This window comes from Ipomoea nil, unplaced genomic scaffold, assembly GCF_001879475.1.
Source record: "Ipomoea nil cultivar Tokyo-kokei standard unplaced genomic scaffold, Asagao_1.1 scaffold2922, whole genome shotgun sequence".
In the NCBI taxonomy this organism is placed as follows: Eukaryota; Viridiplantae; Streptophyta; class Magnoliopsida; order Solanales; family Convolvulaceae; genus Ipomoea; species Ipomoea nil.
The window spans coordinates 1325857-1350870 of record NW_017619350.1 but is presented as its reverse complement, the minus strand read 5'-3'; the positions used below and the strand labels follow the sequence as shown (position 1 = coordinate 1350870).

General features: G+C 37.9%; 7 protein-coding genes across 14 annotated transcripts; 4 read left to right on the top strand and 3 right to left on the bottom strand.

Moving 5' to 3' along the window:
• Positions 1-57: 57 nt before the first annotated feature.
• Positions 58-4594, bottom strand: LOC109161351. Of its 3 annotated transcripts, XM_019309707.1 has the most exons (6): positions 4094-4594; positions 2859-3017; positions 2585-2757; positions 1076-2492; positions 491-988; positions 58-371 (listed from the first exon to the last, which is right to left on the bottom strand). In XM_019309707.1, the coding sequence occupies exons 1-6, from the start codon at positions 4217-4219 to the stop codon at positions 309-311; spliced, it is 2436 nt and encodes an 811-aa protein (XP_019165252.1). In that variant the 5' UTR covers positions 4220-4594; the 3' UTR covers positions 58-308. The 3 variants fall into 3 exon arrangements, with proteins under 3 accessions (XP_019165252.1, XP_019165251.1, XP_019165253.1); XM_019309706.1 differs by having other exon boundaries at positions 491-2492; positions 4094-4593; XM_019309708.1 differs by lacking the exon at positions 4094-4594 and adding an exon at positions 3244-3386 and having other exon boundaries at positions 491-2492.
• A 2499-nt stretch (positions 4595-7093) lies between these two features.
• On the top strand, positions 7094-7698 carry LOC109161304. 2 transcript variants are annotated; one of them, XM_019309639.1, is made up of 2 exons: positions 7094-7215; positions 7323-7698. In XM_019309639.1, the coding sequence occupies exons 1-2, from the start codon at positions 7157-7159 to the stop codon at positions 7630-7632; spliced, it is 369 nt and encodes a 122-aa protein (XP_019165184.1). In that variant the 5' UTR covers positions 7094-7156; the 3' UTR covers positions 7633-7698. The 2 variants fall into 2 exon arrangements, with proteins under 2 accessions (XP_019165184.1, XP_019165183.1); XM_019309638.1 differs by having other exon boundaries at positions 7320-7698.
• A 1299-nt stretch (positions 7699-8997) lies between these two features.
• On the top strand, positions 8998-12013 carry LOC109161538 (probable E3 ubiquitin-protein ligase RHY1A). 2 transcript variants are annotated; one of them, XM_019309981.1, is made up of 4 exons: positions 8998-9090; positions 9206-9471; positions 10321-10511; positions 11087-12013. In XM_019309981.1, exons 2-4 carry the CDS (start codon positions 9235-9237, stop codon positions 11496-11498), a joined length of 840 nt encoding a protein of 279 aa, XP_019165526.1. In that variant the 5' UTR covers positions 8998-9090; positions 9206-9234; the 3' UTR covers positions 11499-12013. The 2 variants fall into 2 exon arrangements, with proteins under 2 accessions (XP_019165526.1, XP_019165527.1); XM_019309982.1 differs by lacking the exon at positions 8998-9090 and having other exon boundaries at positions 9112-9471.
• A 2806-nt stretch (positions 12014-14819) lies between these two features.
• On the top strand, positions 14820-17869 carry LOC109161505 (probable protein phosphatase 2C 63). The gene is made up of 4 exons (XM_019309928.1): positions 14820-15398; positions 15664-16037; positions 16968-17204; positions 17388-17869. Exons 1-4 carry the CDS (start codon positions 15143-15145, stop codon positions 17637-17639), a joined length of 1119 nt encoding a protein of 372 aa, XP_019165473.1. The 5' UTR covers positions 14820-15142; the 3' UTR covers positions 17640-17869.
• A 409-nt stretch (positions 17870-18278) lies between these two features.
• On the top strand, positions 18279-19900 carry LOC109161502 (zinc finger SWIM domain-containing protein 7). 3 transcript variants are annotated; one of them, XR_002050927.1, is made up of 6 exons: positions 18279-18437; positions 18583-18604; positions 18678-18783; positions 18881-18988; positions 19108-19385; positions 19571-19900. XR_002050927.1 is itself a non-coding variant. In XM_019309922.1 (6 exons), exons 1-5 carry the CDS (start codon positions 18377-18379, stop codon positions 19207-19209), a joined length of 399 nt encoding a protein of 132 aa, XP_019165467.1. In that variant the 5' UTR covers positions 18280-18376; the 3' UTR covers positions 19210-19211; positions 19571-19900. The 3 variants fall into 3 exon arrangements, 2 of the variants coding, with proteins under 2 accessions (XP_019165468.1, XP_019165467.1); XM_019309922.1 differs by having other exon boundaries at positions 18280-18437; positions 19108-19211; XM_019309923.1 differs by lacking the exon at positions 19571-19900 and having other exon boundaries at positions 19108-19468.
• A 282-nt stretch (positions 19901-20182) lies between these two features.
• On the bottom strand, positions 20183-21851 carry LOC109161500 (3-oxo-Delta(4,5)-steroid 5-beta-reductase-like). Its single transcript, XM_019309920.1, has 2 exons — positions 21664-21851; positions 20183-21516 (listed from the first exon to the last, which is right to left on the bottom strand). Exons 1-2 carry the CDS (start codon positions 21700-21702, stop codon positions 20389-20391), a joined length of 1167 nt encoding a protein of 388 aa, XP_019165465.1. The 5' UTR covers positions 21703-21851; the 3' UTR covers positions 20183-20388.
• A 1086-nt stretch (positions 21852-22937) lies between these two features.
• On the bottom strand, positions 22938-24713 carry LOC109161501 (upstream activation factor subunit UAF30-like). 2 transcript variants are annotated; one of them, XR_002050926.1, is made up of 3 exons: positions 24283-24713; positions 23175-23383; positions 22938-23139 (listed from the first exon to the last, which is right to left on the bottom strand). XR_002050926.1 is itself a non-coding variant. In XM_019309921.1 (2 exons), exons 1-2 carry the CDS (start codon positions 24577-24579, stop codon positions 23264-23266), a joined length of 417 nt encoding a protein of 138 aa, XP_019165466.1. In that variant the 5' UTR covers positions 24580-24713; the 3' UTR covers positions 22938-23263. The 2 variants fall into 2 exon arrangements, 1 of the variants encoding a protein (XP_019165466.1); XM_019309921.1 differs by having other exon boundaries at positions 22938-23383.
• Between the last annotated feature and the right edge of the window lie 301 nt (positions 24714-25014).

The window sequence follows — 25014 nt, the reverse complement described above, 5'->3', positions numbered from 1 at the left end:
ATTGAATCTGCCTTCAATTTGGGGATTGTGATTACATAATAAGAATGCAAATATAAATGAGACGTAAGAGTTTTTTGCCTGATTTGCTGGGATTCATGAAATCTTTATAATAATAATATTATAGGAGGTGGAAGTGAAAAAAGATGGTAGCAGATCACCATTGACAAAAAGCTGAAAAGTATTATACAATGAGCTTATTAAGGTTTTTTGGATCCTTTGATAGCCATTCCCAACAAGTCTGTTTTCTCTAGAACCCTGGCTTATGTGCATAAGCTGTTTAAAGACTCCAGATGAATGATTGCTTGATTTCACATATCCTCCTCTGAGACTTTTCTCCTTTCTTCTTCTTCTTCGGCTTGAAGCCAAGCAGCCTGACAAAAGGACAAGTAAATTTTGTAAATGGATGTTAGACTGGAATTAGAGTGGGTTCAAGCATGCTTTAAACAATCAAATGAAATGGGGAGGAGGGGAAAGAAAAAGATGAACTTGCCTTGTCTCTCTCAAGTCTGGAGAGATGAGGGCGCATGGAGTTTCCAAGGCTCAAGCCTCCCCATGCTTGTTGCAACTCTTTCTCCCTTGCTTCTCGACGAGAAACTGAATGCCTAATCTGGTCATCTGGTTGCTGAGCAGCAGCTATCTTTTCCTTCTCCAGTCTAGATTTGTGTCTGACCAAAACCTGATCCAAACTACCTTCATTGTTCACCAGTTCCTTCCTAGTGACCTTATTTACACTTGGCAGATTTTCCTTCTCTGCTGCTTGTGCAGCAGCAGCCATTTTCTCCTTTTCCAGCCTTGAGACATGCTTCACTAATATTTTATCTAGCCCATCACAATTTGCAGCAGCATCTGCTCCATGCTTTCTCTGAGATCTGAGGACACCCAGTGACGATTCTTGCATTTTCATCCTTTCCAGACGATGAATTGGCTTCACTAGAATCTTGTCCAGACTATTATCTGATACTGTACTTTTATCATCTTTGTCCCCAAGAGACAATGTGTTTACCTTTGATAGCTGTTCTCCAGTCACAGAACTTGCTTCTACTTCTACACCTGTATTCATGTTTTCTTTCCCCAGTTGGTTGTCTCCATCAAAGCATGATGGAATTCTTTCAGCACCTCCACCAGATGGCACTAAATTGTCTTCTGAATCTGTTGTAGAAGTTACAGAAGAGGTTGTCCCACTCAAATTGATGAACTGCCCTCCATTGGAGACGTTTTTTCTATTTTTTGCCTCTTGCACTTCTCTTTCAAGTCTTGACACATGTTTCACTAGAAATTTATCTAGACTGGGAAGCTCACCCATAACATCTTTTTTTTTATTGCCAACTGCCCTACCATGTGGTTCATAAGGTTTTACATTCTTCCTTGTTTTTTCGATCTCTTTCTCAAGCTTTGAAGAATGCTTTACCAATACACTTCCAAGGTCAGGAATGTCAGAGGAAATCGCATTACTGTTTGAAGCTTTAGACTTGCTTCCAATTAATGGCTCTGAACATTTTTTGGCCTCTTCAATTTCCCTCTCAAATTTTGAAGAAGGCTTCAGAAGAGAACTTTCAAGATCCAAATTATTTTGGCTTGAATTTGTAGAATCATGTGAAGGAAGTCTTTCATCTTCATATTTATCTGACCTTTGTTCAAGTCCTTCACTCTCTACATTCCTTTTTGCGTTCTTGGCTTCTAGGACCTCCCTTTCAAGTCTTGTCAACCGCTTTACCAGAAACTTGTCTAGGCTTGGAAGTGGGGCCTCATCCACACTTGAATCCTTTGCACGTACAGTTCCGGAAGAAGGTAATCTTCCATGAAAATCAAGGCCCGGGTCTGATTTATTATCAGATGCTGATTCCAATTTATGATGTTTCTGGTTTTCAGCTTCTGCAAGAGCAGCATTTAACCCACAAGTTGCAACGATAGTGGCAAGAGATGCAAGTTCATCTTCTTGCAAACACCGAAGTCTTTCCATCATCATCTGTACAAGGTTTGTCATATTAAACTTGTCAGATACCTGCTTCTTCTTACATTTCCTTTGTCTTCCCCCTGCAAACTCCATCTCTAAATTTATGTCTTCATGACAATCGTGGTCATTCTGTGTGCCACCATACTCAAGCTCAGATGCAGTATCGGATTCATATTCTGAATGAATCTCTGAAGGTTCATGATAGCTTTCATCTGTATCAGGGTTTTGACTGATCTTACGCAGCAGTTCTTTGAATTCGTCTTTGTTTATTGAAGGGCAATTTGCAAGATTGATAAGGGCAGCTTTAACTGCTGACGCCACTTGCTTATCCACCTCAAATGCAGTTTCGAAAGATGTTCTAACAGTGTGCATGGTGGATCCTCCTACTTTAGCTGATGATGTTTCTATATTGTAATGCTTGGGTGAAGCATCTGGAATGTCATATAATATCACTCCAATAGCTGTGGCAGCTTTAAAAGCTTCATCTGAAGTTTTCTCTGCCTTCATCAACTGCTCTTCTGCTTGCTTATTATCAATCCTGTACATACATGACACCAAGGGGAATAAATTCTGGAAGAACCATTAAAGTAAAGAAAATTTTTATTTCTCACTCAGACCAAAAATAGTCACCTGGCTGCTTTAAGTATTCGACACCAAGATGCTTCAACCATAGCAGCCTTCCGTGCCTCCATTGCTTTCTGAGCAGCCTCCCTGACTGCAATTTTTTCTCTCAAAACTCTTGAATAATGAGGATTAGAATCACCCAAAGTCTCATCAAGAGTTGAATTCATACCATCTACTTCCTGCGTCAATGTGTTAGTTTAAAACCTGGTGGCTAGAAGGCTACATGGTATTGCTATAATGCTATGCAAAAGGGGAATATAGGACAGAAAGATTATACTACCTGCAGCAACTTAATTTTCCTCTTCAAATAGGAGTCCACCTTTTGACGAGGGAACCAACTTAGAGGAGAAGTTTTCCGATGTGGTGGCTTCCTAATTTGTGATGCATTTTTGTTTAGAGAAACCAAGCTTGAACGGAGACCATCTTTCATAGCCTTATTCTGCAAAATCCAAAAGACATGACATATACTCCATAAAAAACAAACAAAAAAAAAGCTGCAATCAACTGTTAACCTCTGATGCAACTTAGAACACTGAAGATCAACCCTCAATTGTTTGATGAGTTATTTTTGTATACACAGATACTTCATACAAGGCACCTAAAGTTGCATGGAAACAGGAAATAGAACATAGGGGACACAGGATAAGAAATGAGGAAACGCTCACCAATAAGAGTTTCCGTGCAAGGCACTATAGCACTACTCCAAGATCACATAGACAAACGCACTTAATGTCGTTGAAAAGAGCAAAAGTTTAAGCAAACTAGTTTCTTCTACTGCATTTTTGTCCTACATAAAATCATTCTCTGTAACACCTACTTCACTTAATCTTGCTACTCTACCAAATCATTCTCTTTGACATCTAGTTCACATCTCTGTGACACTCTACCAAACTGTAAAGTGACTGAAAAGCATATCACAGTGCTTATGTTTATCATTTCATTGACACTCTACCAAACTTTAAAGTGACAGAAAATCCTGTGTAACTTTTATCTAAAGCACGCATTATACTATTCAGCCACTTTGGCTATACTCCATTCTACTTGCATTATCTTCATCTTGATCTCAGTGGTACAGTTCTGACTAGATGAACTGAATTCATCTGATTGCACCTTCATGGATAACAGAATAAGACAATTATTATGTCACAAACAATTTCATTCATTCATTCACTCATTCATGTATTTCAGCTTATATCACTTCTTCAGAATTATAAGTTCTACTCAGAAACATGGACCGGTTTCTAAACCCTAGCTCCATTAGACTTTCCTGAAGTTCAAAGCACACTCCAAACACCACATCATAGTCATTATCACTATTTCTGGTTGTCGAAATTATTGATTAAGTAAGATAAACAAACCCTAACCCTCTCCCCTCCCACCAAACGCACACTGGTAAATCTCTAAAAGCCAAGCAAAACCACGAAGAGAAAACACTCCAATAGATTACCATAATTAATTGCGGTGATTAATAAATATTAAAACCAAAAAACAAAACGATCAAACGGAATTCGTTACCTTCCCAGCTTTGGAAGTGGCCGTTGCAGAGGCGGTAGGGGTGAAGCTCTCAGAATGAGACAGAGTCTGATCGGCGTAGCTTCTCTTCTTTTCAATGCAGCCCATGTCCAAGCAACCTAAATCCATTTCCCAGCCCGGATCCGGTTATCGATACCCGCCAAAGATTTGATTGAGCACAGAGTAACTAAACGATACGCAGTGTACTGATCGATGCGTATCCAAGATTAAGAATTAAGTATAAAAGGAGAGCGAGGAATATCGACAGAGAGATTCTTTCTTGATCTTGAGAATTGAACGAAGAAGAAGAAGGATTACTGGTGAATGGTGATGCTATTCTGGAAGAAGAAGGCTGATGATTTTGAATAAGAGAAGTGGGGGACTATCCGTTACAGGCGATTCTCTCGTTCGCAACGGTTCTTTTTAATTTTCCTTCCAAGAGAGTCAGATCAGGTGCATGCTAGTGCACCGATGGCTAATTACGTGGTCCCTCAGGAAATAAGGAAATTGCCAAGAAAGGACCAAACTCCAATGGAATTGCAAAGAGAACACAAAAAATATCAAATTTCACGTTAGATCCTCAACTATTGTTTTTTTTTTCTTTTTTTTTTTTGAAGGAAAGAACTTAATTCATTGAATCAATAGACAAACGATCAACAAGGAAAGGAGGTGGAATATCAATCCATTCCCAGCAACACATTATCTATTGTTTTATTGTTACATTTAACTTTTTTTTTTTTGCATCATTATGTCATTGACTTTTATTTTCTTACCATATTTAGTCTTCCGTTTAAATTGTTATCATTTCACCATTTAATACAAATGAATAGCATATAATTTTTATCATTCAAATATCTTGTCCCAACATGTAATTTCTCTCCCTGTTTTTTAAAATCATTTTAATTGAATGATGAAATTAAATGTTATATAATTTCCCTAAATATAATCACTCAACCCCATATAATTTTTATCATTCAAATATCTTGTCCCAAATGCTATATAATTTCCCTAAATATAATCACTCAACCCCAAATTAAATCATTTTAATTGAATGACGTCGTTTTGAGTAAAATAACCCTAAATATAATTACTCAACCCCTATAGTTTTTAGGATACTATTTAATATTTTAGTATTAAATAATTTATAATTACCAAGTTTTTTAAAAAAATGTTAAACAAATTTATTTTTTAAAAGCGCGACTAGCGATTTTTTCAACACGCACACATATATATATAGTAAAATTAAATTATAAATAATTTAAGTCAACTCTATTATTTTGAGAAAAATGAGATCAAGAATAGAAAACAAAAACGAAGAAGAATATTTTACATTGTTCGGACGAGAGTCTACATACACGCAAACAAATGAGATGTTTAAAAAAGAATTGTGACTCTTCAAAAAAAAATTGTGATGATAAAATAGTAAGGGTTACAAGCATATAGACAATACTAATGATGAATCTACTAAATTACCCTTGTATCGTACTGCGAGGGGCTACCCCTGCATTTTCGACCACTCGTTAAATCGATTTGAATTCAAACCACAAAAACAAGTGTTATCACTTTATTCCATGCTCCATTCCAAATAAGCTATAAGCTCCTAAATAAACTCGGTCAAACAGAACCATAATCCAGTAACCTATGAGATACACAAAACATCTTTAAAGCGAATCAAACAAACAAAATATATAAGATAGATGAGTATATTTGAACCTTATTACTTTAACAGGGATATGATATGATGTAGAAATAAATAGGACATTTGTATGTCCTTGTTGTGGTACGAGTAATTTTGTCGAAGATCAAAGAATCAAATTCCCAAAAGGGATAACGTGTGTTGTCGTTTGCATGGTTAAGACGAATTTGTTAACAAAATGTAACATAATCCGATGACGCGACGGGGCTTGAAATTGTGCACGCAGGCCGGGTACGGAGGTCACGTTGATATGATAGAAGTGTGTGTGCATCCCGCGTTTGACAAAAATAGGTACAACAGGTACGGAGATTACGTTGCCAAAAACGCAGCGAAGCGTTAAACACCACACAAAATGCATGTCGATTACAAGTAATGGAACATAGCTTACAGGTTTATATACTACGGAAAAAGTGAAACATAAAGTTTGACGAGATACCTTGTTCTTTAAAACTTGCGACGGCCATTAGCAGCATCACCGATAATGCATATATGCATGATCAATAGTCCGAATTTATTCCTTAACAGTACAAATTGATGTATTTAATGTCTTAAACACTGTGTTGTTTATTCCGTAACAGTAGAGTTTGAGACAATTAATAAGCAAACTATAATGTCCACTAAAAGGTACTACTATACATGCATGTTAAATATTTCTAAGTCATTTTTTTTTTTCTTTTGAAAATACAAGATGAGTCAAATTGTGGAATTTGAATTAATTTGGACGGGTGATATGATCATGGACTCCAGAAGAGAGTGTATAGTGGTTTTTAAGGTATGGCCGGTCAAACCTCTACTCGACTTTTGTGGTTTAGTTAATAACTTGAGTGCCTTATCATTTGGTGCTTAATTCTATTAAGAGGCCAGTGCATTGCTTGATAATGTTCAAAGGAATCGAGAAGAATACAGATTGAAGTAATCCATCTGTCAATGTTAGCCGGGGCAACCTAAAATTCAAAGTGAAGATGTTTAAAGGGAAAAAGACTATCCGTCCACTCGCTTGGTGTGGGCGATGGCCAATGGTTGATAATAAGGTTTAGAGGGAATTGAGAAAAGTTCACAGGGAAATTGATGTCGATTTAGCAGATGAGTGACTTAAGATCTAGGGTAAAGCCTTCTAAAGAAGAAAAAACTTACTACTTAATATCGAGAAGAATTTTAAGTGTAAGCCGTCTAGAGTAGAAAATGATAAATGAGATATTGGATGCTGTACCTAAAAGAGAAAAATGCTTTTATTGACTTTATTCCCATAAACTGTTTACAGTATAAAACCCCATGTCCCCATACCTCCTTCGACCTCAATAAATAAATAAAAATTAAACAATAATATATTATATATTTGTACTTTGCAGCAGCTAATATATAGTTCGTTGATGTCGGGCATGCCGGGAGCATGGCTGGCTAAGTTTCCGAGGAAATCACTGCAATTCAGGTAATTAATAATAACCAGTAGTACGAGGTATACTTTTCGTTAATTAATTGGTGTTTTGTTCTTAATTAGTTTATTAATTCATCGATCGTGAACTGAATATGCAGTAGCGCGGCACCGGCGGCACGGCGTTGCATGAGCAAGATGGGGCCGGGGACAAACAGGAGGAGCAAAGCGGATGTGGCGGCGGCGATGGAGGAGGAGGATGAGAAGCGATTGGAAGAGGTATCGCCGAGCTGGGCACCGCATCCTCGCACCGGAATATATTTCCCGGCAGGGCACGAGCGAGTGATGGACGACGTTCCGAGCGGCGCCGCCTCTCTCAACCAGACTTATTGGCTGAGGAGCGTCGACGGGGTTGACAAACCCGACCCCGACGTCGACTACTACCAAACTTACGGCGCCAGGCGACACTATTAATTAATGTTAATTAGTTGTTGCTGTATGTGACCGAATTACAGTAACATATATATATATATATATATATATATATATATATATATATATATATATATATATATATATATATATATATATATATATATATATATGCATGCATGCTACCTAAGCGACTGCGTGTTCTCCTAGCTACTTAATAAGTCGATCTTGAAGGATCGGATATGATATGTATAAGATTATGTCCTGAAATATTCAGAAATATATAATTAAAAAAAAAAAATCAGGATTCTCCAGCTTTTAATTTACTTCTCTTGCTACACTACACCTAAGTTCAACTACTCCTTATGAGATTTATCTAACTACTGCCAGCTCCAATCAATTCCATCCTTAGTTTCTTGTTTCCATCCTTAGTTTCTTGTTTCAAATATTGTATACTGAACCATTAAGTTAAGTCAATGCCGGCTATTATTTGCTTTCTTTACTAGACATTTGAGTTAAAAGTCTCTAGAGGTGAGGTAGTGCGAGCCTTTAGCATTCTCATAGTCCAATTCCATCACGGGCAAATTATATCGCACCAAGGCACACAATGCATTGTGCACCTTAAAAGTTTTTGTGTATTATATTATTATTATGAGTTTATGTGTATTCTACTATACAATTATGTATATACGAAACATGAAATTTTTAGGAGGCACAATGCATTGTGCGTGGTGGTGGTGCACGATATAGCAATCACCAATCAATAGTTATGCTGTGCATCCGTATGCACCATGCATGGTGCATACGGATGTCAAAACGACGTCGTTTTATTAAAAAACGCGCGTCTCTCCTTTTAAAAAAATTGAGGTTCGATTCCCAGCAACAACATTATATTGTTCATTCATTTTGGAATTTTAGTTCATAGATTATGGAAATATAGTTCATTGATTATGGAATTATAGTTCATCGATTATGGAATTGTAGTTCATCGATTCTGAAATTTTAGTTTATAGATTATGGAATTTTAGTTCATTCATTCTGGAATTTTTAGTTCATAGATTAGATTATGGAATTATAGTTCATCGATTATGGAATTATAGTTCATCGATTATGAAATTTTAGTTTATATGTTGTTGTTGGGAATCGAACCTGATTTTTATTTTTTTTAAGGGGAGACGCGCATTTTATTAAAACGACGTCATTTTTGCATCCGTATGCACCATGCATCGTGCATACGGATGCACAGCATAATTTGCCATCACCAATCCCCTTGTTAAGTTTCTACATTGGGCCAATATTGAGTAACTCTCTATATGTTTAAAAGCCCATTAATCCATTTCCAAGAAAATGTAGGTAATTCCGGCTGCTAGATTTTAGCCTACGATCTATTTCAAATATTGGGAAGATATTTCCTAAGCCCAAATCCGGCAATCACACATGAAAATGATGAAACCTTATCGTGTCTCACTGTCTTGCCATCATCCTTCTCAACGTGACCAGGTAAGCTATTCCGTCATAAAATTCTGATGCTATTTTCGCTAACATCCTTGAATGCAAACGTAACTCTTCCTTGCGGATTGAAATTGATTTCTTATGCATTTGAATTGAATCTAAGGAGTCGGAGAATTTCCGGGTCACCGTTGCATGACGAAAGCTTTGGAGCTTTTCCACAACCGGAGGACCCGTTTGGGTCGGAGCATACCCGTGATTGAGTCCGATCAAATCTCTTCCCACGACAACCATATCAATCGTCACCGCAATCACCGCCGCCACAGCCATAGCCATAGCAGCAGTACTGATCGCCGTGTTGACCGGAACGATTTGAATGGCTGTGATAATCCACGACGCTCTTTGAGCTCTATCCACCGTTCCTCTTTTCCGGTTGGACCGTTGAATTTCTCTTCTTCTCTTATGATTATTGTTCTGCTATCTTATTTTAGCTAAGTGGTTTAATTATTCTCCCGTATATGTTTTTAATTTAAATTTTTCCCTATCATTATATGTGCTTAAATGGCCTATCTCCATGGAAATTGGAAAATGTCTATGTTTTCTTAGAAAATCTTTAGTTGAAGTCCTTAATGCATACTTTGAGATCTAATCCTTATAAGTTGCAATGTATATTGTGTATGATGCTTGTTGAATGTAAGCTTAGTTCATTACTTGGGCATTCCGTGAAACGTTCCATTCTACCAGAATTGGTTAATCAGTGTCTACCTAATGGTTGTATTTTTGTGTCTCTTAGTTTATATTCGGAGGAAAGACTGGAGAAGTTTACACATTTCACATCGTCCTGTAGTGACTCCCCTAGAACATAGTTCGGTGGTGCAAAGGGTAGAGTCTTAATAGTGTTGACAATAGTAAGGTGGGGGTCGAGTTTAAGTATATTCTGGTTTTGCTAGTAACACAATTTGGGATTAGATTCATTGTAGGCACTGATATAGCGGTTTTTTATCCTTGTCTAACTGAAACACGCCTCACGATTTACTTTCTCCACTAGACGTCTAAGCCATAGAGGCGAGGCAATGTAAGTGGTTAGTGTTAGAATTTGCTATGCAATTCTAGATTGCTTGATTCCATCTCTCTTGCCTCTATTTAACATAAGTGTTCTTTAAAAAGCAAGCTGCACCTTCTCTGCTCTCGCCCTTATTTTTCTACACTGAATATGAAAGTCTCATAGTTTATCGGTGGCATTTAATTCTGAAGTTGTCTCCTCTTTTCTTGCATGCTCAGGAGCGGGAGTCACTTTGGGTTGACCTGAGCAGTACCCCATCATCTTCCGGAAATGTTAACAGCATAGAAAATGAGTTTAGTATTCAAGATAGATTGAGAATTACTGGGAATGAAAGGCTTCCTAGTGCTGTACTACTTGCAAGGGAAAGGCTCCTTCAGAGGCTGAGAGGTGTATCTCTATCAGGAAACAGGTTAATTCCCTCAGATATATGGAACTTCATATTCTCTCTATTTTTTTTTTTTCTCGCGTAATTGTATGATCACATCCAATGGTGGTTCATGATACCGTAAATTTTTAAACCTTTAGAAGATTCAGTTAATCAGGGTCCACTTCTGTATCTTAACATTCCAAGGATCTAGTTCAATTTACATTCTCTTCCAATCTCTTCCTACAAGGGTTGTGGTGTGATTAATCCATCCGCATTCCACACAATAGGGTAGGAGCTGTATCTTTTTTTTTTTTTGGGTGGTGGTGAGGGGGTGGGGTGGGATGAGTGTTTGGGATTTTTTCAGCAAAATATCTTTCTGTTGGTCCTAAACGTGTGGCGTGTTGGAATGTGGGATGTTAGGTGTATTGTGGGTTAGTTTGCTGCACTTAGTACATCTGTTAGTCCTAAAATGGAGGAGCAAAAATATCTCTGGTCAGGCATGCATTGATTGCTTTCCAATTATATGCTTTTTGTGGTAGTTGTTGCTTGTGTGGTTTCCAATCTCCCACCTCGGCTTTTGTCAAATCATGAAAGGCAGTGTTGTTTTTTCATTGTAGACAAAGTAACCGTGTTGCAGCAAGCTTCCATAGAAGAGACTCGACAATTGCAGATGACTTTCAACTTACTGATGCTATTGACTGGGAAACCGAAATTTCTAGGGAGTGGCATGGAGCAGACATGTTCTCTAACTCTCTTAGACCGGATAAGATCAGTAGACCTCCTGGGCTAACCAAAGAAGCACTGGAGTCTCTGCCCGTTAAAATTTTCCGCAACTTGGATTACACCAGCGAAGCAGTTCCCAGTATAGTACGAGAGTGCAGCATTTGTCTCGAGGCGTTTCTGGACGGAGACAAGCTAATATCTTTACCGTGTGGGCACATGTTCCACAAAAGTTGCTTGGTTCCCTGGGTTCAAACTTGTGGGGACTGCCCAAACTGCCGAGCAGGTATATCATCTCTGTCTACCTAAAACACCTGCCCAGTAAGTAGTGACAGACACTTTCTTCTCCACACGCTGTATAGAATGCATTTTTGTCTTTAGGTCTTTGTTGCTTTCCTTGGTCCACACATGTCTAGTGACCACTAAGTGCACACTAATACATTAGTACGAAGTAGGTCGTCCTCCACCTCCCATCTGTAAACTAGTGTCAATGCCAGACGAAAACCGGGAAGCATCAGCCAACAGACATATGGCGTGATGAGGGGCCCCGAGTGGTGCCATTCCAAAACCACGCAAGCAAGCCACTTTGGATTGTTACTGGAATTTCAATGAAAGTGGGGAGGCTGATGCAATGTTGAAATGTAATCAAAGTATTGTCTAAAGGTCAACACTTTACCTACTAAACTTTTGGTGTCAGCCAATTATGTTGAGTAAGCTGTAACTTTCAGTTAGGTTTCTTGGTCTGCTGTAATGTATAACCTTCTTCAAAAGTCTAGAGAGAGTGGTTAGTTCTTTGTGTTTTTTAATAAATTTTTCTTCAAACACGACACATACGCGGGGCATGGAAATTCCGTGAAGGTTAAGGTTGTGGTTGGACACTTGGACTATTGAACAGTTGGGTTGAGTATTGGTCAAATACAGGATCCCTTCAAGATTCTAACGTCGCAGGAAAATTCCAGAATCTTAATAGGGCTTTTGGTTGGAAGGGATGAATTAGGGAGAAAGGAATTGTAATTTGGAAAGAAAAAAATAATGTGCGAATAAAGTAAGAATTCAAATTGCATTGTTTAGTAGAGATGAATAGAATTATTGGAAATGAAAAACGAAGAAGTGGTATAATGACTAAAATGTCTTTGTGTGATAATAATACTAATAATAGTTAAGGTTAAAGTCTTTTTTTTTTTTTTCCTTTTATTTTCTTATTGAATTGCAATTCATATGGGAATGGTTACGAATTAGAATTCTCTCTAACTAAACACTTTAATTTAGATGACCAACTAACCAAACTATTCATAAATACTGGACGGTTTGCCCGCTAGCCGTCCAAGTGGAATCAACAAAATAATATCTGGGTCAAATCATTCTCCCCTTTGAAATGTCCGCATATAAATGCTACCAAGTGTAAAATGCTCCACCCAACTCCCGCCCTGCAATCCTGTCTCTCTTTCAAATGGTGGGGAACAAAGCACTAACATTGACAAGACTTGTATCACTTGGAAAATTATCACTATAATCTTATCTCAAATTCGATCTGATTAGGAGTTCAAACTCCATCAAGAACAATCCCCTATTAATAATGTTAATTCATCGATTAGATATTATCGTTAAAATTTAAATGTGGGTTTATCTTTCCTATCACTACAATTGTAATTTGTTACTATTTTTTTTTATATCGTTGCAATTTAAACAAAATTTTAAATTGGACACTCTAGTTGAGGCTATAATAATTATCTTATATTGCCAAATGTGAAGTCATGAGTTCAAGCCTCAGTGGGGGCGGTATTGACTCTTTGTATTTCAGGTTGAGAAAGTAGTTATGAATAGATACTACATTGTAACAGAGTCAGTAGTACTCAAACAAAAAAAAAAAAAAATTATCTTTAATTCAGGATTATCAGCCACAACGTGTAAGGCTAACAAGTGGACATAAGTTTGTTATGTCCTCCACAAGTATACAAATTAGGGGTTATATGCTAGTTGAGATACTTGTGATTTATCTCTTCCATCAATTTTTAAGATAAAAATGGTGTGGGAGTGTGGGGTTCAAATTAATTATTTTTATGGCAAAATATATTCACCCTATATATAATTCTGGAGTGTGATTGAGTAGAAAGAATTTATTTATCATTGACCAAACGACAAGGATTTGATCTTTTGACTCTAGGTATGAAACAATCTTAACTTTTCAACAAGAAAAAATATTGTGTCTTGGAGTTCAGTCTTTTGGAAGAATTAATTATTGTGTCCGACTATAAAAATCATGGATTTACGCCCAAAAAAGAAAAAATATTCACCTATATGTTTTCTTTCCATTAATTCTCACCAGTACAAATACGGTCGCTTGCATTGACCACGACTAATCACTGCAGCGTGCTTAGCAAGGCAATATACAGTAGAAGAAAAAAGACCACAAATGTCATGTGTGAACTACAAAATCAAAATCAACAAAAATATGGACGGTTCACAAATTAGAGCTAATTTCATATTGCTACTGACCATTTTAAGGAACTTTAATTACAAACTTTACCTAAACAATTTTGGTCCTAGTCGTCTATCTTTTGGGACACGAAAAACATAAATAATGCCAATATAATAATAATAAGTAAAAGAAAAACCTTTGCATGTAATAAAGGTTTGTAAACTTACACGCAAACAATGCATACCTATAGTATTGCCCCATGATGCACGCAAAATAAGACTAAAGTATACTAAATACAGATAAATGGTAAGTAGAGTATGCAAATTAAAATCTAGGATGGATTTAAGAAGGAATATGTCACCCTCCAAAGGAGTATATGGACCATAATTTTTTTTGGAAAGAAGGGAGAGGGGATATGGACCATAATTTTAGTATTAGAAAATTATGATTTTGATTTTGATCACTTAAGGGTGAGTTGCTATGCTACTTTCTTGTTGGTTGATGTAATCAACCAATTAAGTGGCATATCAGTGCTTTGAGATGACTATGATGGCTTATGCCATCAATCATTTTTTTCCTTTATCAAATATGGTAATGTTGGTGTTTTGGTTTATTAAAAAAATCCGGAAATGTTACTTAAATGAGCGATTTGGATAAAGTTCATTTTGTGATTTTAGTCGACAAAAGACCACACTGAGGTAAAATTGTTTAGGTTATCAAAATTGATTGAATCAAATAAATAAGATCAATAGATAACTCCCACAAGATTAGATTGGTCTTTCATATTGATAATCGTTGTGCTTAATTGGTAGATTTGGGCTCGACTATAATGATTTATATCATTACTATTACATGCGTAGATTAGTCTAAACAATCTTTTACAAATCGAGTTGAGTTGATCATTTTTCCCTCGACTAAACAAGATCAGGTTCATCCTTCATAATACTAATTCTTGTGCTGTTATATTTGAACTTATTGTTTAAATTATTATGTCAACTACCCTAGTCCCTTTAACCCCCATCAAACTCGAGTTGTTTATATTTCCATCTTATGTTAATAAAAAATTTAAAATGAAAATAGAGATATTGATGACGTAATTTAATGAATTTATTAATAATTAAATGAGTTGAGAAATATATATATATATATATGCGGACAAACGCGTCATACATGTAAAGATATTATCACCGTGTTTCTGAATTTTGAGTCATCTTCCAACGCGGTTTAATTCCGAGACTTTCGCTAACCCCCGGTCTACTCCTCCGGGTCTTAAGCCTAAAGCCCCTTTCATCTTCTTCTTCCTCAATTCTCATACGCACTTCCATCTATAATCTATCTCTAATATATATATATATACACACACACACGTTGTGTTGTGTGTATATATTTTATATATACACACAGATATATATTTATATATATTTAGGAACAAAAAATTCGTTTCCGAGGTATTAGTGCATTATCGTGTATTTGAGATCTTCGCCGGAGTTTTTTGAATCATTTCTGAGGTATAAGGACGGAACAGTAAGGAGCCATGTTGCGATCGTGTTTTAGGCCGCTGGAGAGGTGTTTGGGCCTGCGGAGCGGCGACGGACTTCTGTGGCACATGGACTTGAAGCCTCACGCCTCCGGCGACTTCTCAATTGCGGTTGTTCAGGCTAATTCCTCCCTCGAAGACCAGAGCCAAGTCCTCACTTCTCCGTCCGCTACTTACATCGGTGTCTACGATGGCCACGGCGGTCCTGAAGCTTCCCGCTTCGTCAATCGCCACCTCTTCCCTTATCTACAACGTGAGTTAATTACTCGTCTTTTTTTATTGCAATATCTCTGTGTATGAATACATACGTGTTTGTAAACTAATAGTTTGGCAGTTTCTCCATATTACGACGATCGTCTGTGCGGTTTTGAGCTTTTTGGGATTTTCTCTTTTTGTTAGCATAAGCTCAATTTGAATTTTGAAGTTTGAAATGTATTTTTTTTTGGGTGTTGTCTATAGATAGTATAGAAGTTTTTTTTGGTCCTGTTTTACTGATTTTATTGATCTAATTTGGTCAGAATTTGCAACGGAACAAGGAGGACTGTCAACGGATGTAATCAAGAAGGCTTTTCATGCCACAGAAGAGGATTTTATTCGATTAGTTAAGAGATCGTTGCCAGTAATGCCACAGATTGCTTCCGTTGGATCTTGTTGTCTTGTAGGTGCGATTTCGGATGGTGAATTGTATGTAGCTAATTTAGGAGACTCAAGAGCAGTTCTGGGGAGGAGAGGTTTTGATGGGGATATGAAATCCATTGTAGCAGAACGATTATCTACTGATCATAATGTTTCATGTGAGAAGGTGCGAAAGGAGGTTGAAGAACTTCATCCTGACGATTCCCCTATTGTATTCTATTGTCGAGGAGTTTGGAGAATCAAAGGCATAATTCAGGTAACCTAGCTGCAAATGTTCTTTTGACTACAATTGTATGATTTTTTTAATACTAATTTTATTATATTTTTTGTTGATAAGTGTGGGCACTGTATAGGCTATAGTGAACACTGCTGGATAATAGTTTAGATAACATGGGAATCTGATTCTCCAAGCAGTGCTATATGATTCATTCTGTCTGTTCTTAAACTTCTGTAGCATCATCATCTACTCCATGTGCATTTATGGTGTGTTCACTTATCTGAAAAGAGAAAATGTGCTCTAGACATGTGCAGTTAGTTCTCCAATTGGGGTGTTTCTCAATTCCGAGAAACCTTCAAATTGATGGTCATATCAACTTATCAAGACTTAAATAGGGACTAAGCAAGGCATAGTGGTTGTCCTGATCTTGTCATGTGAACATAGTAAGGATTGGCTTGTGGATTTCTTTGTTTACATAGGATCTTTCAGTGTCACCACAAGAGAGAAGGTCATTCTCATTATCAGTACCACTCAAATCAGTTGTGTGTTTTTCACAATTATGTTATCCTATTTGGAATATTGCCTTTCCCTTTATCTATCTGTCTTTTGAACAGCATCACTAAAGTCTCTGTCCATTCTATTCTAAGAGGGTAACATCATCTTCCCCTTGGTCCACTATCACATGCTGTTGAAGTTATAAAGGTAGTTAGTCTTCCTTACATAGTTGCATGGGACAGACATGGAGGTTTCATAAAGCAAAGTGTTGTGATTCCATTGAATGTTTAGCCTCTCATACATCTTGCCTTTCCAGAGATCATGTTGCTATAAATTGACATCATTTTCATCTAGCTTCTAAAATAAGCTTTTGTTTGTTTCTTCAAGGCTAAACAAATGATTGCCTTTTAACTTGCCTTCTAGTTGTTACTTATTTGTGATAGTTTTTGCTAACATGTATCTTTACACTTTTAGGTGTCAAGATCTATTGGTGACGTCTATCTTAAGAAACCCGAGTTTAACAGAGATCCCCTCTTTCAGCAATTTGGAAATCCTGTACCTTTGAAGCATCCTGTACTAACAGCCGAGCCGTCAATTGTTACCAGAAAAATTCGGCCACATGACTTGTTTTTGATATTTGCTTCTGATGGCCTCTGGGAACATTTAAGCGACGAAGCAGCAGTTGATATAGTGTTCAAAAACCCAAGACCTGTAAGTTTCCATAACTATTATGTTGACATTACTTCTTTTCATCATGAAAAAGGCAAATTATAAAACTTCTGTGCATTCATTCATCAGTTGAGCCACTAGCTTAATCAAAACTATTGCCAAATCCATATCCTTGAAACTATTGCCAATGGATGTATATTGAATGCGGCAGTGAAATACTTGCAGGGAATAGCTAAGAAACTGGTGGGAGCAGCTATTCAAGAGGCTGCTAAGAAGAGGGAGATGAGGTACAAGGACATAAAGAAGATTGAAAAGGGAGTTAGGCGCCATTTCCATGATGACATTACAGTAGTTGTGATTTATCTGGATCAACATAAAAGATCTTCCCATCCTAAAGGGGCGGTTGACTCTGTTAGCGCCCCCAGGGACATCTTCTCGGCCAACGTTACAGACAATAAAATGCTCGGACTTTCTTGAGCATGGACAACCTAATTAAGGGTAGCATACTGACTACATTACAAGAGTAGGCTTTCTGGTTGAAAGAACCATCTTTCCTGGAAAGACTGTGCAGGGTTGGTGTAGATAATTATGGTTCTTGAGCATGAAAACATGGTTTTTCTGCTGTTTTGGATCTGATGTATACATTTGTTTGTTCTTTATAATACATAATATGCAAGAAGGGATCCCAAAATGACTTATTTGCTGTATTATTTTCCTCTTTTTGGTTGGTTTTCCATTTTCACTTGGATCATTGTCATTTAACACCAGTTAACCGCAAATTATCCTTGATTTGCTACTGGATTCTTAATCCCTAAATTAATTTCAACAATGATGACAATATTTGTTGGATAAGGGCGATGAGGTCTAGACACATCCCCGCAATATAGTAGACGATAAAGTCCTTTCCATTTGTGTCTCCCGGCAGGAGTGATCGAGGATGAGTCTTCATCTTCAGAGACTAAAATACCTTATCTTTAACATTGATTGGTTCCCAAAGCGCAACATAAACTCCGTCTTATGATTCTAGCTGATAAAGGACCAACCTAAGTTATAACTGACGGATTTAAGTAAGCAAAAATTTTAATTGCAAAAGAGGCCATTTGACTTATATATCCCTTACTTTTAAAATTTACGCCATGCCTAAGAAATGTTATAACGAGCTGCCCGCTGGGTAGTTTTTTAGGAAACCAAACGCGGCCTCCTGGTTTCGGAGAATGAGTACGAGTCTTATGGTGGCAGAGAAAATCTGGAACGACATTGAGTCAACTCGTTCAGGTCCTCGCCACGCTTACATTAAACTGAATCAGTTCACATTCATCTTTCTTCTTCACTCTTTGGATTTATTTACCTATTTTTGTTTGGTCTCAATTTCGTATGCACGCCCGCCTGCGTTAATGGCGCTGAATTTGAACTGGAGCAGTGACGGATGACCAGCTATCGATGTCGGTACATTCTGCTATTTTTCTCCGTTGAATTAGAAGTTTTCTGTATCCGTAACTTCTGTGTATTCTCCAGATTGCATTTTCTATTTGGAAAAAATTTCGAGCGAGCATCGCGGGTAGTTGATCAAAGAGGAGTCAAGCGAATCTGCGGTCAACCAAGTGGACGTTCCGTTTTTCAGGTCTGATCTTCTAGACCTAATCAAATTAAGCTGAATAATCATGGAAAATGATGAATTTTGAGTTTCCTAAAAGAGTGTTCTTCTCTCTCTCTCTCAGGTGGTTGGAGAGTCTAAGAAGAAAGAGGAGTATTTGTGCTTCCCGGAACATTATTGCGCTTGTTATTCTTTCTTCTACGACGTCGTGAACAGAGGGGAGCAACTATGTGTGAGATTTCTAGATTGAATTTTTCTTCTGAGATTCTGTGTCCCATGTATTTCTCCCTTCAAAAGTGTTGAAGCTTTGCTGCATTTCTGTAATTATCTTATGAGCTTCTTGTCCTGCAGTGTAAGCATCAACTGGCTGCAAGACTTGCCAAGTCTTTGGGAGCTTGCATTGAAGTTATGGTGTCCGATGAAGAGCTCGCGGTGATGCTCTCCCAACTTTGATGGTTTGCACTCTGGATTTTTTATTTCATACTGTAAATGAGCTGCATTTCTATGTCACACTTGAATGATCACTATAGCACCTATAGATGCATGTAGGAATTATAATTTGAACAGAATATGAGAATACATATGCAGTTTGTGAGAGCACTGCTTCAGTTCTCTCAGAACATTATGTAGTACCATTGAATTGTAAGAAGTGAAAAGCTATGGCAGCCTCATTAGCCTCTCATTCTTTCTAATTTACAAGAGTTTTAGCAAAGGAATTTACAACATGCCAAGATTCTTTGAATCCCGATAATTACTACTGCTTCGAGAAATGATGAATCAGTTTGTTTGATTAATCCACATTTGTCTTATCCAGAATCTATTGCTAAGAACAAGTAGCACTCAGATATGATGCATTCAGGAGGATCAGATGCTTGGAATATGCAAACAATTGCCTTTGTCTTAAACCAATGGAACATCAAATGCACTCAAGGTAACCTTCTGTAAACATGTTTCAGTCATCAGCTTCGTATACCATGCTTAATAGCATTGCATGATGAACTGTATTAGACTATTAGTTCAGGCAAAATGCAGCTTTTCCTCTTTCCTTCATAGTGCTCTTCTCTGATCTCTTAGACTCTTACTAGCGTTTTAGGCACCAGCCCCTTCTCAGTATCTCAATGGTAAATAGATCTTTCCTCTTCAATACCATACTCAATGCTTTGAATCTAAGGAAAGAATAAAACTAAAAAACACGAAACTACATAAAACGACACCAGACAACTCCAACCATGTCAACAATGATAATCGGGTGAAGATCATTGACTTGCAGCCTAGGTTTAGAGAAATTGTGGTGGGTAGCCAAGACAATTGTACACTTGCAGCATAAGAAATCTGTGGTGGGTAGCGATACTAGTTAGCATAGGCATTGGCCTCCCTATGAATGTGTCTTACCACGTAGTACCAATATGATATGAATGCTCAAGAATTTTGGTCTTGAACTAAGAATTTCCAAATAACATTGATACAGAAATCAATAGAATACAACAGAAGCAGAAGCCCATACACACACACACAGATGATATGGCTCCTCCTAGTATCATTCACTGGCTTCCTTTCAACAGTACAACATAGGAAGCATGTTCTCTTAACACAAATGTAATGATAATTTAACCAAAAACCAACCTGACTAAACTAGGGAACAATCTTGTAAGCCTTCACCTTATCAATCCAGGAAACGAATGCATTCTTGGAGTTTCTGAATCCCAAAAACCCATGCTCCTTGCTCTTGTTCATGGTGTCCAGAGGGCAATCTCCCCCGAGCTCCAAATCTACAAACCACCAATTCCCAACCTCCTCCAGCTTCATTGGAGCCAAGCCTTTCTCCCTCACGATCTCGTCCCAAACTCGCCCTTTCTCCTTCATTGCCTCCTCCAGACTAAAGCTCTTCCCTTCCTCAAACTCTGCAGCTTCCACTCCAAACTGCTCAGCCAACACCTTCCAGAAATGCTTCCACTTGAACACATCTCCATTGCTGATGTTGAATGCTTCATTCTTGGCGTAAGGATCCACGGCTGCCCATATCTGGTGCTCCGCCACCAAATCTGCATCGGAGCAATCTGAGTAGCCGTCCCAGGCGGCTTTAACGCCGGGAAACCTCAATGGGACACCCTCATGTTTACATATTGTCGCGTACACACACAGACTTCCGACTAAGTTCATCATGCTGAACGGAGAGAAGCCGTGGATCGTCCCCGGCCGGTGAACTGACCATGTCAATCCCTCCTTCTTCCCCACCTCTTCGAGCAGGATATCCTCCAGAGTGTAGTAAAAATTGGGTACTTTCAATCGAGGCAAATCTTCGCTGTAAGGCGGGTCGTGGGCGAATTTCAGATACGATTCCCAGGGACCTATGTAGTGTTTCCGGCCGGTTTGCAAGCAGATGTGCTGCAAATTCGGGCAACTGGGGATTATCGCGTTCACCACGTTTCTCAGCATTTTACCATTGGCTTCACAGTTTTGGTCTTCTCTGGTTCGATTGGTCCAGGTGACGTAGAAAACGTGCGTGACGTCGGTGAGAACGGAGAGCTTGGATTGGGCGTCTTCGGAGTTCAAAATGTCGCACTGGATATACTCGATGGGGTGATCGGCGTTCCAGGATGGCCTGGGGCGCCGAGCGACGCCGTAGACTTTCCATGGGCCGCCGGGGGTGTCGGCCAGAGGGAGGATCTCGGCGAGGCTGTTGCCAACGATTCCGGTGACGCCGACGATCAGAGCCACGCTCTGGTACTTGGGTGGCGCATCATCTTCCTCCAATTTTTTCTGCGGAAATGACGATCAAGATCATTAGTATCAGATTTAACTATCATCGATTCATCAAAATTGGATTAAATTTAAAATTTCCATCCCCGAACCTAAAGATAAAAAATTTGAGAGAGAGAGAGAGAAAGAGAGAAAGAGAGGATGTGCCTTGGCAGCGCCAATAGCTCCGGCCCACCACCAGCTCATTTTCTAGATTTCCGGACGAGAAACTGTTCGCTGCAAATTGCAATTGGAGAGTGAAGATGGGGTATTTGTAGAAGAAAGATTAATGAGACGTGCATAAATTGGTAGAACAAAGATGAGATAAACGTTGCCTAATGGACAGACAAATCCATCTCAGCTCTCATATTTATCCAATGCAATTTTAAAAACTGTGATTGAACTCTCAAATTAAAATAATTTAGAATTAATGTCAATTAAAAAATGTAATTAATCCCTTGCAATCAGTTGGAACCAAGGGACTTAAAAATTAAAATAATGAATAAATAAATAAATAAACAAAATTGGGGTTGGGGCAAAGGGGACTAGGGGAGGACAAAAGTGCAAGGCTGTATTGAATTTAATAGGCAAAAAAAAAAAAAAATGATGCCAGGAAATAACCAGTTTTAGGTGGAGTGATCAAATGACGCAGCGTACAGCTATAATGATCATGTTCTAGGTTTGAACAGAAGGATCACAATGACTATATGCAATGATTACATAATTAATATTCATCGAATAAGACACTAACACATATTCATGTGATGTTAGTGATTCTTCACGTTCATTGAATATAATGTTAATGACACACTAATGTATTGTTAGTGATTCTTCATGCTCATAAAACAAGACGCTAATGATACATAATGTGTTATTAGTGTGGTTCCTTCACACTCATGAAACACGCTCATTAAACATTAATGTACTATTAGTGATTCTTTACGCTTATTGAACAATACGCCAATGACATGTTAATGTGCTGTGAATGATTCTTCACAATCATGGAATGATGAAATATTAACCTGCTGTTAAGAGTGTTAGCGATCCTTCATGCTCATGGAGCAATGACACATTACTTTGCTATTAGTGATTACTCACATTGATAGAACAAGACGTTAATGACACATCAATGTGAACACAAATAACATTAATGTACTTAGTGACTCATAACCTTATTGAACAAGATGCTAATGACACATTAATATGTTGGCGATTCTTCGTGTTTATTGAACAAGACACTAATGACATGTTAGAGATTGCAATACCATGAATTTGTAGTTACAGCACAAGATGGGGATTATGCTCAAAGTGGGTAGATCGTGGTATTTGACTATGTCTACTGAACCATTAAGTCACCCTTCCAAATGCTCTATTAGATAGAAATGTGAGAGACCCTTGGGATTGAGGATTCAACCTTTTGAGAGAAGCACAAGATGAAGAAGTGGGTAAAACATGGTACATTAACTTTTTGCCTGAACATTTTTCATCAAATACTAAGCAGAGGCATCTCAAGTAACATAATTTAGTCATAACTGCATTGTAGCATCAAGCTTAAAAGTTACTCCCTAACATATAGCTAAGCTCCTCCATATAACAATAATTATCTTCATACCAAAGATGCTTTTAATCTAGACTAGGCAGAATCACCATAGATTTCCGAGTGTAATATCATTAAGAACCCCATAGACTCCATTTACAAAAGAAGATACAGAGGCAAATAAACAGGGGGGAAACAAAAAAGAAGCCATTCTTTCTCAATAGCGAATAATCACTTAAGAAAGTGAGGAGAAATCAAGCCAGCAATCTCAAGGAACCCAATACGATCCTTTCCAGCAAAAATTTTCTTCAGCTTCTCATCGCACACTATGACCTTTTTGTTTGCAGGATCCTGCAATAGAAAAGAAAATGTCAAATGACTCAAGTAAAATCTTGTTCAAGAAACAAAATTTTAAGGCAAAATCTGGACTGTAAAAAGTGGATAGTTTCATTGCTTATCAAAAGTAAATCTTAGGGAAGGGTGGGGTGAGCTTAGTTGCAGCATAAAAAGCAGTGATTCTTTTTCTTATGTACCTGATTGTTAATTTGTTATCATATATTTAAGCAACAGAAATGATACCACAACATACAAAGGTCGCCATGTTTATTATAGATTTGATTTAAAATTCTTGCATTTGGGAAAAATCCAAGTCTAAAGTCAAAGATGCAATTATAGGGGTGCTAGCGAACAAAGCTTTCAGTAAACTACTCGTGTTCGTGTTCGATAAGCGTTCGTTTGTGTTCGTGTTCGTTAACGTGCTCGTTAACGAACACTAATGAACGCTTAACAAACAAACACGAACAACCTCCGTTCGTTCATGTTCGATTCGTTAACATCCCTAAATGCAAATAACCTCCTTTCATTCCAAGGTCTAATGACAATAGATAAACTCCTATATTTATAATTCATTTCAATATCCAATAAGGCAAAATTAGCATTTAATATCCAGAATATCTTAAGAAAATTAGCAAATGTTAGTATTAACAGTCTTGCAAAACAGAATAATAGGCAATATTACTGCTAATGACCTAATTTGGATGGTGTACACTCCATAATCAAGTCCAAGTTATGGATTACTAGCTTAAATAAACTAACTACTACTACTACTACTATATCCTAATATAGCAAAAGATAAAACCGGGAGGCAAACAAGCAAATATATAATAATGTTGCGTTAAGCTGAATCAGTCTCAATAGTAAAAGAACATAAAGGACTGGAGAATAAAATGCTTCAGAGTTCATACACATACCTGAAGGTTGTTCTGTTTGATGTAAGCCCAAATCTCCTTAAGCACTTGAGTGCGAGGAATCTCAGAGACGCCGCCGAGGAACGCCTGCATTTCCGGCGAGACTCGGCGCGGTTTCATGATGCCACGGCCGGCTTGCTTCTTCGTTTCCGTAGCTTGCTCGGAAGAGGCAACAACCGTCAACATTCGCACAGTGCGCGGGTTACCAAAAGTAGCAGACAACGACGGCGCCGATGGCTTCGCAAAAGACTGTTTTCCGCCGGTGACGAAGCCCGGGAACAGGTGCAAAGACAACGCCATTTCTCTGATAAAACTTTGGATTTGTAAATTACAGAGAAGCAGAAGAGCGGCAGCAGATAAGAGTGGGAGAAAGGGTTTTTTGTGTCCGTGTGTAAAAAAAGGTTTAATCCGCCTCCAGAGTTTAGGCCAAATTCTTTATTGACCATGTTGCCCTTTATCCTCTTCCGTCTCCCGCCTATTCCGTAGGCAAATTATATTGTGCATCCGTATGCACCATAAACGACGTCGTTTTATTAAAAACGCGCGTCTCTCCTTTAAAAAAAATTAGGTTCGATCCCCAGCAACAATATATGAACTAAAATTTCAAAATTGATGAACTATAATTCCATAATCGATGAACTATAATTCCATAATCGATGAACTATAATTCCAGAATTTAATCTATGAATTAAAAATTCCAGAATGAATGAACTAAAATTTCAGGATCTATGAACT